This window comes from Mixophyes fleayi, chromosome 7 (genome assembly GCF_038048845.1).
Source record: "Mixophyes fleayi isolate aMixFle1 chromosome 7, aMixFle1.hap1, whole genome shotgun sequence".
In the NCBI taxonomy this organism is placed as follows: Eukaryota; Metazoa; Chordata; class Amphibia; order Anura; family Limnodynastidae; genus Mixophyes; species Mixophyes fleayi.
This window is the reverse complement of record NC_134408.1, coordinates 25,193,763-25,210,187: the sequence shown is the minus strand read 5'-3', so window position 1 is coordinate 25,210,187 and position 16,425 is coordinate 25,193,763. Positions and strand designations below refer to the sequence as shown.

Sequence of the window (16,425 nt, the reverse complement as noted above, 5' to 3'; positions counted from 1 at the left end):
TTTGTTCTTCACAAAATATTTTATTAGTTAGTACAAAGCACACATGTGGATTTCCACATTTCTGCCTATTTGTGTGCAGAAATAATAAGTCACACAGATACAGTGAAGATGTAATATCCCTGTACAATTCAAAAATTCAGTTTTCTAGATACAATGACGGGTAAAGTAGACAGCTTAAAAGAGCAAGATTCCAACTTCACTTCCTCGTTGCTATCAATGTTTGTGATTTATGGCAGTTTATGGCTTTTCCCATATTCCATCATCCACTTTGCTGGTTACTGCTTCCTCTGTTTTAGCATTTCCATGTAGACCTGCAAAGACTTCTGGATGGAGTCCTTTGTGATAAAGCTGACAAAATTGTTGATATCAGCTTCCCTCTGTTTGACTAATCTGTCTATGGCGGGCTTGCGCATCATGGACTTGGTAAGCTGACGGGCATGATCTGTAGAAAAAAACAAAATATGGACATGAAACTGCTAGAAAGCTATAGCTTTCTAGAATGCTGTGTTTTGTAACCAGAACTGCAGCATTCTAATTCTCCTGTAGTAGTACATTTCCATATGACACAGGAAACACTGATATGTAGATAATACCACATGCAGCCTTCTCACAGCTGAGAAGCTATGAAGTGCTTGCTTCTCATGTCACAGCTTCAGAACGTTACGCTTTTATTTGGCTGGAAAAGCATAGCTTTCTATAACACAGGTGACACCAGCCTACTGTTCTCCATAGAGTACAACAGCTATCAAGTTAATCTGATTAATTAAGGAGCATGAGGACACAGAAAAACTGGAAGAAAAAAAATAAAAGCAGCATTCCTGGAACAAATTGGCAGAAGCCGAGTGACGGACTACTTGAAACCAAGCTATAAATGCTGGCTGAATAAGAGAAGCTGCAGCAGACGTAGACAGGTGGAATGCTTGTATTCATATTCTTGCTTGGCACACCAAGCTTTTGACTCTTACACTTATTGTAAGGAAGTATTTATCGATGTTTCATTATTGGAAAATATGATTTGATTGTTCTGGTGAATCTAGTATGTCTATTATAGAATATGGGTTTGTTCACTACTGTTTAAAATTACAATAAAAAAAGTGCTTGCAGTGTGCATTACTCATCAAAGCTACTGTGCTTTTATGTGGCCTTTACCTGGGACAGCAAGCCACTGGGCCACGGCTGCAGCTGCCGTGCTCTGTACCCGATCTTCTGGGACCAACTGATCCACAAGCCCAATTTTAAGTGCATCTGGAGCTGTAAACATTTGGCCCAGCTGGAGGGATTGCTCAGTCATACGATTACCTAAAGTGTTTGTCATGGTGTCCTTGAACCTAAAGGGAATACAAACAAGAAGTTGGGTATACATATTTATGCCACTCCCGACCAACATGCCTAAGGATGAATTACAATCTGTTTTAAAATGAAAGAAAACAAAACAACAAACAAAAAAACAAACCACAACAACAGTTTATAGTGTCATTGTTTCTATACATAAAAACCTCAGGAAGGTGTTAAACTAAGAAAGAATATTGGACATGTGGCTGATGGACACATTTTAATAAAGTCTAATCCCAGTCTAATTAACTGTTTAATCGCCGATATATCTGTTTAACAGCAAACTATAAATACGTATTTCTCTCATTCTGAAGGCATACTTCTTATATTTTATATAAAATTCAGCTTAAAATAGCATTTTCAAAGGCTATTCATAATATAAACCCCAACGACTAAAATGGTTGTGTGCTAAACAGAGTGGAAGCACACATGTAATTATATGAACAATGGATACGATTGAATTGCAGGCACACCTTCACTGTTTAGTTGCATACATCAAAATATACAAGCAAAATTCTAACATTTCCCTGGACAACACATTACCAGAAAGGAGCAACTATGCCTAGCTGGGTCTCATTCAGGCCAATGGCGAATTTAGGATTGTCAGCCATGATCCGGTAATCACAACACAAGGACATGAGGCACCCACCAGCAGGGCTCGATCCCTGTGTAACAAGAGGAAGCGATTAATTCCTTAGCAGTTCTACAATACATGACATTTACAATAGGATCTACAAGGACCTAAACATGACACTGTACTTGTAAAGTGATATCAAATTTGCAGCAGCATTATACAACATTAACGTTTATTTTTGTCATTAGACAGCAAGTCCATTTATACCTATAGGCTTGTCCATGCTAGCGGAATACTTGTCTTGTGTTCCAAATGGAACACAACACCGGCAGGCAAAGTATCTATTGATCTATTTAATTGCTGTTCGTGTGGACAGCATTTGCAAAAAAACAACCACCTCAGGAAAGCTACTTTTGTATACAAGCCCTATAAACAAGAAATTATTATGTTTAACTTTAGCCACACAATACATGGATGTCAAATTATTACAAGAAACAAACAATCTTTAAACGAGAGGCCCTTACATTGATAGCAGCAATGGTCACCATACTGGACCCATACAGCTTCAACCACATTTCCTGTACAGCTCTCCAGAAAGCTGCGTAGTGCTCCGCACTTTTCCCACACATCTCTGTGATGTCCAGCCCAGCGGAGAAGATTTTGGGACATGCCTAAACAAAGAATATTTAAAAAGAGGGAATAAAACAGCTGTTGGCAAGCCTACAAATAGACATGCAATGTATTTTAGAAAAAAAATAAAAAATAAATAATAATTAAACCCTCTTTGATGAAGATATATAGCTTTTATTGAGTTTACCATTTATATTCTATAAAATTCTAATGCTTTACTCAAGTACAAATAAAAATGGTCCCATGTTAGTCGAATGAGGAATAAAATTGTAGGCAAAAAAATGTTTTACGATGTAATATATGGTAGAAGACTCCAAAAAAACTGAAAGGATCCATCAGATAAAATGTATACATATATATTATACAAGATATACAACAATAAAAAATTGGCGCAAACAACAGTATTGTATAAGAATATTTCAAAAAGAGTCCACGAAAACACCTCTTCCACGTATGGAGGCAGCCTTCCTTATATTGGATGGTAAGTCCAGAGTATATAGATAGGTATAGTGCAGGAATCGGCGCTCAAGGTGTGACAGTGTTGGAAAATAAACCAAAGTTCAGTGGAAAATATAAGTCATAAATAAATGGATCTTTCAAGATTCTGGATAGTCCTCTTGGACCAAGGTTATAAGTCCAGTCTTGTATATATGTAAAAGACAGAAAACAGAGAAATATTTACATTCAAACCAGCGGAATACACGAGCTGACAGTGTGGCGACTGCAGACACCAGAGACCCTCTGTGGAGACAGACGAAACGCGTTGAGAAGCTGCTATTAATACTCCTATTGCACTGGGAGCTGATCTTTGTGACTGCCACTTGATTTGAGAGGTTTTGTGACTGGTGTATGATTGAGGAACAGACATACAGATGTGCTGATTATGTAGATTTCTGGAGAAACATCATGATACCGGGGAAGCTGGTTATATTATTATTCTGGAAGTTGCTACACAGCTAAACGGTTCCTGCCTTTGAATAAGAGCAGTTTATGCAGATAAGCTATTTTATTGATCTTTTGGTGTGGTGATTATGGTGATGGGCTATCACATATACACACTAGTCCTCTGATTTCTCTGTTTTCTGTCTTTTACATATATACAAGACTGGACTTATAACCTTGGTCCAAGAGGACTATCCAGAATCTTGAAAGATCCATTTATTTATGACTTATATTTTCCACTGAACTTTGGTTTATTTTCCAATACTGTCACACCTTGAGCGCCGATTCCTGCACTATACCTATCTATATATATTATACAGTATAGCATACTTGACAGCTCTCCCAAAATATCCGGAAGACTCCCGCATTTCGCGAGAGTCTCACGGACTCCCGGGATAGTGTGACAATCTCCCGCATCTGCCCACCTCACTAGGAAGTGGGCATATTTAAGTCCAAAACGCCACGATTCCCCGGGAATCGCGTCATTTGCCCCCCTCCCCCCCCCTGCTATCAAATGACGCATTTGCATCATTACGTCACGGGGCGGTTCCAAAATGACGTGAATTTTGGAGCCCCATCCCCCATCACGCCCACCTCCCCCGGCAGACTCCCGGAAGCCAACTTTAGAAAGTTGCCAAGTATGTTATATAGCCAGTTGCTAACAGAACATATCTGAATCAGTACTGTCATATATGTGCATAAATGATACCATGTAATCAAACATACAGAAGTCAGGATAAGCCCACGGCAGCCACGGTCTAATTCCAGCTTCTCCAGACCGATAGAAAACTCTGTCAGAACCTCCAAGCTGAGACTGTTCACGGGAGGATTTTTCATTTTCATGACTGCCACCCCTGAGACAGAGACAGAGCTGCATTATTTTGCCTTATCAGTAACATGAGGCTTTAGCTGCGGCCTTTGATCAAAAAGCATAGCTCCCTTTACTAGAAACCTGATCCAAATATACTGGTAAGCTGCTCTGTAGCCTTTATTCAGTGATAAAAGTGGAGCTGAATGCGCAGCTGTAGGAAGATTGGCCACAGTGGTAACAGACTTACCGGTACATGAGCTAAATTCTTTGCACAGTTACCGGTCATTTAGTAAATATGCTGCACTTCAATCTTGGAGAAATGCATGATAATTTAAGATAGTTAAAACATAAAGCAAAATCAGTATAGTGTAGGAGATCAAAATGGATAGCATTATGTTCATGAAGGATCATAAATCTTATTTGGGAGATAACTAATGGGCCTGTACGTGTTCTGGTTGCTTAGCTCAAACTTGAAAGGGCCAAATCTTTCCAAGCTGGTAACCAATGTGCATGACCAAATTGGATGACAGTCCGTCATTCTGCCCATATAACATATGTTGCAAATTATCAGTAACAAAATTAATCAAACCTACCAAACGAATAAATGGTAAGGTAAACCAATCAGAACGATTAAGCGAAGAAACTTCAAAATATTGAAATATCAGATCATCTTGGTTATAGCAGGGCTTCTGTTCTACTAGCTGGAGGACAGGAGGTGATTTTATCTAACTGATAAGGTTAAATCCTCCCTACTATCCTCTTACTTTAGCAGGCAGCCCCATAACCCGATCCTGGCTTGTCAAGGATTCTAGAAACTAATCACTTGCATTTCCTGACCACCCAATTGCTGAGCAATGCACGGATTACAGGAACACGTGACATCACAATAGTGGAAATCTGGAATGTCAAACCGTGCTGCTGTTTTTGGGGTGCACGTGGCCCTTTCACTTCTTTCAGCCTTTGATCAATATAGAGTTTCAGATAAATGTGACTCAACATTTTAAAACATAAAAGAAAAAAGTAAAATAAAAATGCATCATATTAAGTAAGAGTGCTGTAATAGTTAAAACTGCAGTCATTAAAAAAAATATCAAATTCTAGAGGTTACTATTGAAATAATCATGGAATGTATTCTTGGTTGCCTATATAACGCTTCTAAAATCAACATTTACCTTACTACTCTAATGAAGCCTAAGTCCAGAAAATTCCCAAAACATACCTAAGTGAAATGTGTACACAGAGAATAGACACGCAGCAAAATTGCCATGTGATCTGCCCATGAATGCATGAATTACCCCAGGTCACGAAGGTAGAAAAGAAATTACTAAAAGCTGAAAAACAGGACTTTTAGCTCCATATCTTACCAGTTGCTTCATCCAATTCTACAAGAATTTTATTGTTACTGAAGTTCCGCTGGTTGTGATGGCGCGACCATAATGCCAGCCCACCGTTACGCACATACAATGATCCTGAGAATTGCAATAATAAAAAAAAAAGCTCATATTACATTTTAAACACTACAGATATAAAAATGTGTTACTTGTATTAATGATTGTATTTATTTTACTAGTTGTATGTAATCACCATACAAAAACCAACTCTGGTTCTATAGATATAAGCTATCATGGATTTTCATTAAATATAAGTTATATATGTGGCTGGATCAACTTAAAATAACTTATTGTATAAATGTATTTCAATTACTGGCAGAGTGCACCGATGCATATCACTGCAAATGTACGGATTTCTGCATTGGAAATATATTGATGTCTGAGGTAGTGCACCATGTTGGAGGAAATTTGTTTTTTTTAACATTTCTGAAGAAATTAAATCCAATGTTAATTAATCCTTTTAATCTGAGAGTGACCAACACATCTCTTTAGCCTGAATGCACAGCAGGGGGTTGTAATCCTGTTCGAGAGACAGGGGAACTATCTGAATAATGAAACAAGTAATTTGGGAAATCACAGATTGATGTAAATTGTGTTAAATTTATATTGCATTACATCCAAGTTGAGAGGATATATTACATCCTGATGCTAAACATTGAATGCCCATGTGTGCCCCCTGCCATGCGTGGGCAGGTTTACCGCTTTCCAACATGTGTCCAGAAACTGTATAAAAAGAGCTTTATTTTGCATACACCATCTGTACTTATGGATGATCACTAGTACCTCTAACTAGTATGTAACGGTCCTTATAAAGACCCTTTCTGAGTAATAAACATCCCTGTTTCAAGATCCTGCTTTGACACCTATTGTCTGCTGTAGCCTGTGACATACAGATAAGACCAATCTTATCCGTTATTCGGCCGTTCTGAGGTTTGGGACCCAGCCTCTAGTACCAACGCCCTGCCCGTTACCATGCAGCTCTGGCCATTGTGAGAGGCCAGGGGAAACCATGCACGGCACCCCTGATCTGAAGGAAGAAGTCAGGGGTACCAGCCCAGGGGTACACCAGCAGCAAGTTACTCAGAAAGAAGCGGTTTCAGGTGCCAGTGAAGGAGCCTGGTGGTGGCAGCGGAGCACACCCCTATAGTGTTTAGATGGGGTGCGTTCAGGGATAAAGAAAGGGGTTGGTAGCAAGGCAGGACCAGCCGGTCTCCAACCAGAAGACATGGTGGCATAGGCGTTCCATCGTATCACAATATATGTAAAACAAAGTCACCAATCGTGATGCTTTGTTTTTTTAATCTCACTTTTGAGATAAAAACCAACTGTGGCATAACATTATTTAGATTATTTAACAGATCCAAATTATAAAGTGATTTCATTTATTATATCTGGGGCAGACAAGCTTTGTGCCTTCAGCTATTTGTGAAACTGGTCACAGCCAGCCCACCTAGCATGCTGAGACTTGTAGTTCCAACATGATCAACTTGTGTCTCTCTCTGCATGTGGTGCAACTACATGTCCCAGCATGCCATGCAGTACAACAGCTGGAGCGAGACAACTTCCCAAGTCTGCTCTATGCAGTTATCGAGTAAATCAATTACAATAACATTATCAGCCATATTTCCTGGGGGATAACTTTAGTTAACGTGTCCTTATTTAGTAACAAGAAATGTCCTATCTAGTAGAAGTACACTGCCCGCTAGTGTTACACAAGAGTCCACAGAGGGCACATCCACCTCTGTGTGTGTCACTGACTGAGCAGCAGCGCCTGTACTGCGCGGGAAACCTCTCATGGAGGGGGGCAGAGAAACCATTTCGCGCCACTGGAGCGGGAAGTCAGCGCGCGGGTAGTGGCGGTTGTTTAGGGCGGGAACTCACGCACCTGATAGGAGCCGGCCAGGAGTCGCACTCCTAAGCACAGCCAGCGCCGCCATCTTGTATGACCTTTTCCCTAGGCACTGGCAGCGGCGCACTGGATCAGCTGAGCTGTGCTGTACAAGCACAACCTGTTTCTCAGATATATAACTCGGAAAGGGTGACACCTGGTGGGTGGAAGGATAACATGGGTGCAAGTAGTTAAATACAAGTATTTATGTAGGTAATTAGTGGAGAATGAGATCTTTTTGTTGTGTTATGGAATCTCCAAATGATTTGCCGACCCAGTATATTTTAAACCACAGTATATACATCATTTATTCAAAAATATTTATGTCTGAAGCCTATTGCAGATAGATTGTGTATATACACCCCTTAAAAGTAGTGATGGGCAACCCAATATACTTCAGGGGCCACATTTGTGGCTCTTCAACCTGCAGAAGGGTGATATATTACCCTTACCTTCCCACATGCCACTCAGACGTATCTGCACGCCACGCAAACCTGCCCACTAGCCACTTAGACCTACTCCATGCCACTCATTGCTATGTTTGGGTCATTAAGTCCCGTTCCCTGTCACTTATCTATTGCAGGGGTGAGAACCGGGAGGTTGCCCTGCTCTCCCGGGAGGTCTCCCAGATATGCGGGAGTAGGCAACTATGCGTTAAACAAAAGCAGCTAATGAATCTCTACAGACTGAAGTGTCTTTTACATTTCTGGCTCCATTACTGAAGTCATGTTGTCTTACCTGTCGGAATAAATCTTGGTCTCCATGAAAATGGCCACCTCCATAAGCATCAATACAGTAACATAGGACACAATTTCTGAACCGTGTCATCATGCCACAGATAGTGAAGCCAACCACGTCTTGTACTGGCTCAGCATCAGGGAGAATGCCAGATTCTTCAGAACTGTATATAATGTATATAAGTTTTGTGGGAAATCACTGTTAATGTACATCGTTTTATGTTGAGTTAAAACTTTGCTAATGAGAGAGAGACAAAATCCCACTGAAGCAGTTTCTGGTTCTTTACGTTTAAAGAAAGAAAAAGTCTTAGGAGTATATGGCTTACAGTTGAAGAGGACAGATCTTTTTAACCAAACACAGCATTTGTATGATGGACACCAAGGATGGTTGTAATTAGGGTCAGAACTTTGGAACAAAAGCTTATTTTATTGCATGACCATATCCTTTTGGAAAATGACAAATTCTATATATCGCAATGGAAGCATGCCATGAGCAGAAAAAATGGACAAAAGCCTGTAAACACAATGATACACTTTGGTTAACTCTTAGCTGAATCATCTCTTCTGAATCTCATCTCTTCACAGTCCTCCAATCCCTGCCGCCTCTTTGGCACCTTCAACACTCTCCTATGCCTCCTCCCCTCCCATCCTCCATTACTGCCACTGACTTTGCCTCCTTTTTCTCTTCTAACATTGAGGCCTCCAGGCTTGAAATCTACTCCTCCAATTAGTCTTCCATCACCCCTCCTCTCATCCCTCCTTTCCCTCCAGCCACCATCTCCTCTACTCCTTCTGCCCAACCTCAGGTGATGAAGTCCACTCTCTCATTTCTTCCTCTCCCCCTTCAATCTGCCCCCTGGATTCTATCCCCTTTCACCTCCTTCGCTCCCTCTCCCTCACCGGCTGCTCCCACCTCACCTCTTTAATCTGATTTAATTCCTTCAGATTTCTAAAACTTGACATCGCTAAAACCGACTTATTGTTTTTCCTCCATCTAGAACCACCTCCGCCCCTGACCTCTCTATCAATGTTGACAACTCTACTATCTCAACTGTTCCCCAAGTTCGCTGCCTTGGTGTCACCCTCGACTCCTCTCTCTCCTTTGCCCTACACATCCATTCTCTTGCCAAATTCTGCCACTTCTAGCTATGCATTATTGCTCGTATTCGGCCCTTCCTCTCCCATGATGCCACCAAATCTCTCATCCACTCCCTTGGTTGGATTACTGTTACCTTCTCCTCACTGGCCTCCCACACTCTCATCTCGCTTGCCTTTGTTCTGTGTTTAATGCCGCTTCCAGACTCATCTTCCTTTCTCACAGCTACACATCTGTCTCCCCTTCTACAGAATCCTTTTCAAGCTCCATACCCTCACATACAAGGCCCTTGCCAACTCCCTTGCTCCCTATATCTCCAACCTTCTCTCCATTCACTCTCCTTTCCGCACTCTGCGATCTGTCAACGATTGTCGCCTCTCCTCCCCTCTGATTACCTCTTCCCACTCACGTATTCAAGACTTCTCCCATGGTGCCCCCCTCCATTGGAACAATCTCCCTCATGCTATCAGATCCTCCCCCAAGCTAAGCAGTTTCAAACGGGCATTAAAAACCCACCTCTTCCTAAAAGCCTTTCAGTTATCTGCCTAACTATCCACCTGTCGGCTACCTCTCCCTCTCTCCTTCTTGCTCCGTTTGACCCAGTCCCCATTTCACTTTCCCTGTGTCTTAAGTTTGTCCGCCTTTCCCCTTAGATTTTAAGCTCCTCTGAGCAGGTCCTCTCTCCTCCTGGTTCCACCACTTTTAACTCTGCTCCATAGCTACTCTTCCTACCTACTTCTTTAGCGTCCTGCCTACCGACTCTGCTCCTGCTTTTCACTGCTCCTTTTTTAAAGCTCTTAACCTGTTACTACGCCCACACTGGGAACACCAGGTTTCCTGCTGTGCTGACTTTCCCGCTGTCCCGACTTTCCCTCACCCTTTCTTAAGCTGTGCTCTGAGCTTCCTGAGTTATTGTGCTGCTCGTTTACTGTACTGTAATGTCATACCTTGTACTGTTCTCTTGTTTGTTCCTGTACAACGCTGTGGACACTTTGTGGCTCCTTACAAATAAAAATTAATAATATAATCACACAGTCCACGGTTGAGATGACTGTACAGAAGAACTTCTAGGACATTCCATTTTTCTATAGGTTAATATGTCTTACTACAATTACATTTCCAGGTTAAAATGGAAATGTCTTTCTAATGGCATTTGAAAGGGCCATTAGTCTTGTGTCTGTGTGTTGGCTGGCGGGCCAGTGTGTTTTAAGGTGTATGCATACCCACCGCTCTCAGAAGTTAACTATGTGGCCTAGAAGTGCACCTAGTTGTCTGGCAAGGTGCAAAATTCTGAAAAGTCGCAATGTGCATTATTGCAACTGTCATTCAGCATTCTACAGGGCCGTTACAATCCTGCGCGATGTGCAGAGCAATGTTCGGCTGTAGGCACTTCCAGTGCAACGGTACCCAACATCACATCTGTGGGATTCAAGGCAAAATCCAAAACAACACTGCATCGCTGCAGAGTGCCCCCACGAATATTCTGGAGGCACTTCAGGGCACATTGCACTAAATTGAATCTATCCCCTCACTTTAGTTCCACCCCTGTCACCCAAGATACTGCTAGGTTTAGCTTCATTTATAGCTTATAATATTCAGGAGAAAAAGTGGACTACTACATGTAGCAATTATGTTTGTGTAAATATTTTATTACATTGCTTGAAGTGTGCATTGAAATGTGATTTCTGCAAAAAGGTTCCCTTGAAAAGAATAGGATGACACATGAAAACCTACAGCTCTCAGCTGGTGCTAAAGTCCCTTTGTGAGTGAAAATAGCTGTGCAGCGGGAAAATGACCCTAAAAATGGACCCACTACACCCCTTTAACCTTATGACAATAATCCTACACAGCAAAGTCAAATCTAATTTCTGCCCTGCACCTCAAAATGAGAAGGATTCATGTGCCTACTTTGTACTGTTCTATGAATGCCTTCACTTCACCCACCTCTTCCCCTCTACCTGTGGAAGCTGTTGGGCCTCTTTAAACATATTGCTCTGTAAAACTTTGCACTCTGGTGGAAATCCAAGTGGACTTGTGCAAATCGAGGCACATGGCTAGTCAAAAGATGCTTTTTGCTTCTGGGACAGCCATTATGGACTTGAGAACTATATAACACTGACTTTCAGTGGAGATAGAGTGCACCAATAGATGTAATAGCACAGTGTAACCATATCAGGAAAAGCCACCTCTTGATAATAAATACCCAAAATCTTGTTTCTTTAATTTTGAAGACAGCACATACCAAGGTGTTAAATCCTCCCTCATTAGCTGCAAGTGGAGAGAAACATTTAAAATAATGTATAAATCCTCCCCAAATCCTAGCTTTTGTTATATTACATAGCCAATTGTACTTGTAAACACATTTTATTAGTGTAGTGCAGGCTTACTCTGCCCCCTAGTGGACACATCATATCTGCGTTCGATGATGTCACTGACAGAATTATAATTTTCATTATTTTGGGGTAGTCCCCCAAAACAACATAAATGGAGGAGCCAGCTGGGCATCCTGCTCTCTTGGAGGTCAGTCAGCAATAGGAGTAGAGCTGCTGAAGAAACCAATATGCTGGAGGGAAGAGAGAGTGCCTCTTCCTACAGCCAATATTGAGTGCTGCAAAAGTGAAGAGAGGGAGAGATCTTGAGCTCATCAGTGATTAAACCTGTCTTCCACACTATCAGGTTTAGTAAAGTAAGGCACCGTCCTCCCCACCCCAGCTGCCAGGTACAGTTGACCGTTTCCAGGGAGCGTGAGATGACTTACTACCTTGAATATCCTATTTAAAAGGACCCTCCTTGACCACTAGTATCTTTATTGTGTAGTGACATTAATCCAGTACAATTTAGTATCTGCACTAGGCTCCAACATTGGTCATCCCATTGCATAATTGTGCAGCAAGTCCTTGCTAACAGTAGGTGATGGGAAAGATATTATTTTAAATCAGTCAAGTCTAAGTGTCACCTGGGATGCTGTACTATATTATAAACTTTGTGGTTGATGGTCTTGCAGCAAGAAGTACATTGATGACTTATGAAGACAGATCTTTGCATGAAAACCTTAACCAATCTGAGTCACCTGAGGTCTGGATGTACAAGGCTTCGCTACTGAATCAAATCCTGTGTTAGTAAGAGTTTCCATATTCGTTCTTCTAAAAATGGTGACTAGGTCTGGAAACCATGTCCTTCGTAGCCAGAATTAGGAAATGATACCAAGTCGTCTCTGATCTTCAATACTTTTTGTATCATAAGAACTGGGGGAAAGAAACTAATGGGAGATCCCACTAGAATATCATAACATCTGAGATTCTACAAGGAGAGAGGTGGAAAATCTGAAGAGGTGCCATGTAATAAGTGTAATGATCACATGAACAGTTCAGCTTCCTAGAACAGGACCGCTATTGTTACATGGTACACGTTTGCGTATTTAAAGCTTTGTTTTACATTGGGGAAAGTGCACCTAGAAATGAGCTTCTGCAATCGGAAGGCACAAGCTGTGCCTCATTGAAAGTATAGAACGAGATATCCACTGACAGCACTTCCAAAAGTTTAATAATTTTGCAGAGCCTTTCCACACAAGGAACACCCTTAACATGCATGTTATACACCCTCATATCTCACTTCAATAATGTTTCTCTGCAAAACTGGGTTCGCCACTGAGCTTACTCTGTTCTTTGCAAAGAAGTCTCTCTCTCTGTCCAACTCCTGCCTTCAGCCAGTGCAAACTGTGCTCCTCTGCAAATGCACCATCTTGCTCTGTAAACTTATGTGCTTTGACAAAGATCTACTCACACTTGTGCAAATTGAGCTGTACAGCACTGCCTAATTGAATTTTGCACATTGTAGACAACATGGTCAAGATGTCTCAATATATCATTCCTCCAACACCAATGTTTTCAGAGTTCTTGCCTTAGATATCATAATAATATTTCTTAATAATGCCCTGCCCCTACCACCAGACTTTCTGGTTATAATAGAAATCTTTAGCCTGGATGGTTTACTTAACCAGATACATCTTGAGATAAGTTCTGTATTTGTTTAATAACCTCCCCAGTGACATGAACCAGAGTTGCTTGAAAGAATATAAAATTCTCGTGAGCACAATCATTTTAATTGCCTGAACCAAGAGATAAACTGCTATCTCTGTGCATGCAAATCTCTTTTTATACTAATTTAATTTTCACTCTCCAGTTAAAATTGTAGTTCTGAGCTAAGGCTTGCTTGTCCAATTCCAGATTGTGAGTAGGTAATGACTTGATGTGATGCAGTTTTCTTTGGATCTGATTGGAGTTTTAGGGGTATATTTACTAAACTGCTGGTTTGAAAAAGGTTGAGATGTTGCCTATAGCAACCAATCAGATTATAGCTGTCATTTTGTAGAGTGCACTAAATAAATGACAGCTAGAATCTGATTGGTTGCTATTGGCAACATCTCCTCTTTTTCAAACCCGCAGTTTAGTAAATCTGGCCCTTAGAGTTTCTCGGACTAGAGAATCTAGAGTTTTCTAAAACTTCAGGAGAGATGTACGAGGGAAGGAATGGATAGGTCAAACATCATCTGCAAATGGTAATAATTTATATTCTTCCCCCCTCCCTCCACGCCTTTAATGTCTTGGTTAATTCTAATTAGTTCCGCCAAATGTTATCGTTAGGACAAAAAGAAGAGGGGATAGTGGGCAATAATTAGCACCATTTCGAATATCAATAATACTTGAAATCATACCATTCACTAATACTTTAGCACAAGGATTCGACAACCTGGGACAAAACTCATCATATTATTATTATGGAAGCTACGTCACTTTTTGTGGCCAGTTCAGAAGAGTCATCCTCAGTTTTTAGCCACTACATTACAGTTGTCATTGTTTCACCGATGTCTGATAGGTGGGCACCTCTGGGAGAGCCCTTGGAGCAGAGTACAAGATGGCCAGGTAGGACGACGATGACTTGACCGCTAGTAATACAGCAAATTGGGCCACAAACCTCTTTCCATACACTCTTGATCTTGTTGCAAATCCATCATATGTGGGACAGGCTAATTTCGTGCCTGCATTCTCTCTTCTATACTATTTATACATGCTTTGTATCCAATTCCTGTGAGGTATACCACCTACTTGGAGATATTAGTCCCCCTAGCCAACAGCTATATTGTTGAATACAATGAAAAGTATCCTTCTGTATCCAGAACCAAACAATGTCACACTTCTACATATTAACGGTTATCGGAAATGCCAAAAGGAAAGATGTTTCCTCCAGAAGTTATTTTTTTTCATAGAAAAACAATGGGAGTCTCCCTTTCTTTCTTAATTCTCTGACATGTACTTACCAACAGATTCTCTCTCACTCACCATCCACCCTTAGGTTTTCCTTAAGTACTTGCAGTGATCAATATAAATCTGCCATAAAATAAGCACTAAGTCTTTGGAGCTGGCCTTGTGATTAAAGTGATTCAATAGTGTTCAGGGGTCCTAGAGAAGACCAAAAACAGACATTCATCTGTTGTAAAGAAGTGCCACAGATTAGACACAGGAGCCCAATACACAATTTGTTGTCACGTGTGGAAGACTTGGTTCAAGATCTTCACTGGGTTATAAGCATCCGTCACCTGGCTTTATATAGTAAATCAATTGAGTGATCCTTAAAATTAGGGGACAAGTAAAGCTTCAGACTTTTGAGTAACTTTGTATGTTTACCCACATGGGTGAGTTTGTGTGAAGCCAAGTACTCATCGATCTCCAAATCCCAGAATCTGGGCCTGCTCGTTAACGCAAAACATGTCAGCAACTCAATACATAAAAGCATGCAGACGTAGTCAAGAGGTGATGTAAGTGACCATGGAATTTTTGTTGGTGTCAGACGGGGTGGTTTTAGTATCTCATAAACTGCTAATCTCCTAAGAGTTTCACAGTCTCTAGAATTTACAGAGAATGGTGCACAAAACAAAAAACATCCAGTGAGTGGTAGAATTGTGAGTGAAAATGCCTTGGTAAAGTGAGAGGTCAAAAGAGATTGGCCAGACTGGTTCAAGCTGACAGGAAGGCGACAGTAACTCAAATAACCATGCGTTACAACAGCAGCATGCAGAAGAGCATCTCTGAGCGCACAACATGGCGAACCTTGAATTGGATGGGCTACAGCAGCAGAAGACCACACCGGGCTTCAACCCTGTCAGCTAAGGCTCACCAAAACTGGACAGTTGAATATAGGAAAACATTGCTTGGTCTGACTAATCTTGATTTATGCTGCAATATGCAGATGGTAGGGTCAAAATTTGGAATAAACAACATGAATGCATTCTGCCTTGTGTCAACAGTGTAAGCTGGTGATGGTGGTTATGATGTGAGGAATGTTTTCTTGGCGCACATTAGGTCACTTAATACCAATCGAGCATTGTTTAAATGTCACAGACTATCCAAGTATTGCTGACAATGAGTTCTGTGTAAACCAATGACCTCCAGTGTCACCAGATCTCAATCCAATAGTGCACCAGCAAATCTCCAACTGCATGGTGGCATCATATAAACAAGTATGGGTTCCAGCACCTTGGTGAATCCATATCATGAAGAATTCAGGCTTTTATGTCAGAAAAGTGCTCTCCAGTATTAGAAAAGTTAATAAAGTTGTCACTGAGTGACTGAGCAGACGAACTGAGAATTGTCTTCAGGATTCCTGAATATAAAGAGAATAGGGGGCCATAGGCTGCAGCTGGTGAGGAGCCAAGTGCCATCCTTGAAGGCATTTCCAATCAAAGACTCAGATAAATCAGGTGCCCAATAGACCATTCATTCTCAATGATGATTCTTTTACAAAATTATTGTTATTTTTACCAGATTTTGGCATATTTTTGGAGCCTGGAATACAGGCAGGAGTGTAGGTAAGAAAGGGATGATTAATCCCTATTAAATAACACACTCCCTGGCCATACTAATTTCCTGTCAATCAATGTGGTGTTGCTAGTACAAAACTACACCCAGCAGAGAAAACCTAAGGTCGATAGTCAACACTTTACACATAAAAAAACCACAAAGGACAC

General features: G+C 41.1%; 1 protein-coding gene across 1 annotated transcript; it reads right to left on the bottom strand.

Moving 5' to 3' along the window:
* ECI1 (enoyl-CoA delta isomerase 1) lies at window positions 1-7,668 on the bottom strand. Its single transcript, XM_075179435.1, has 7 exons — window positions 7,566-7,668; window positions 5,654-5,758; window positions 4,205-4,332; window positions 2,431-2,577; window positions 1,876-1,997; window positions 1,150-1,328; window positions 1-442 (listed from the first exon to the last, which is right to left on the bottom strand). The coding sequence occupies exons 1-7, from the start codon at window positions 7,615-7,617 to the stop codon at window positions 276-278; spliced, it is 900 nt and encodes a 299-aa protein (XP_075035536.1). The 5' UTR covers window positions 7,618-7,668; the 3' UTR covers window positions 1-275.
* Window positions 7,669-16,425: the final 8,757 nt, after the last annotated feature.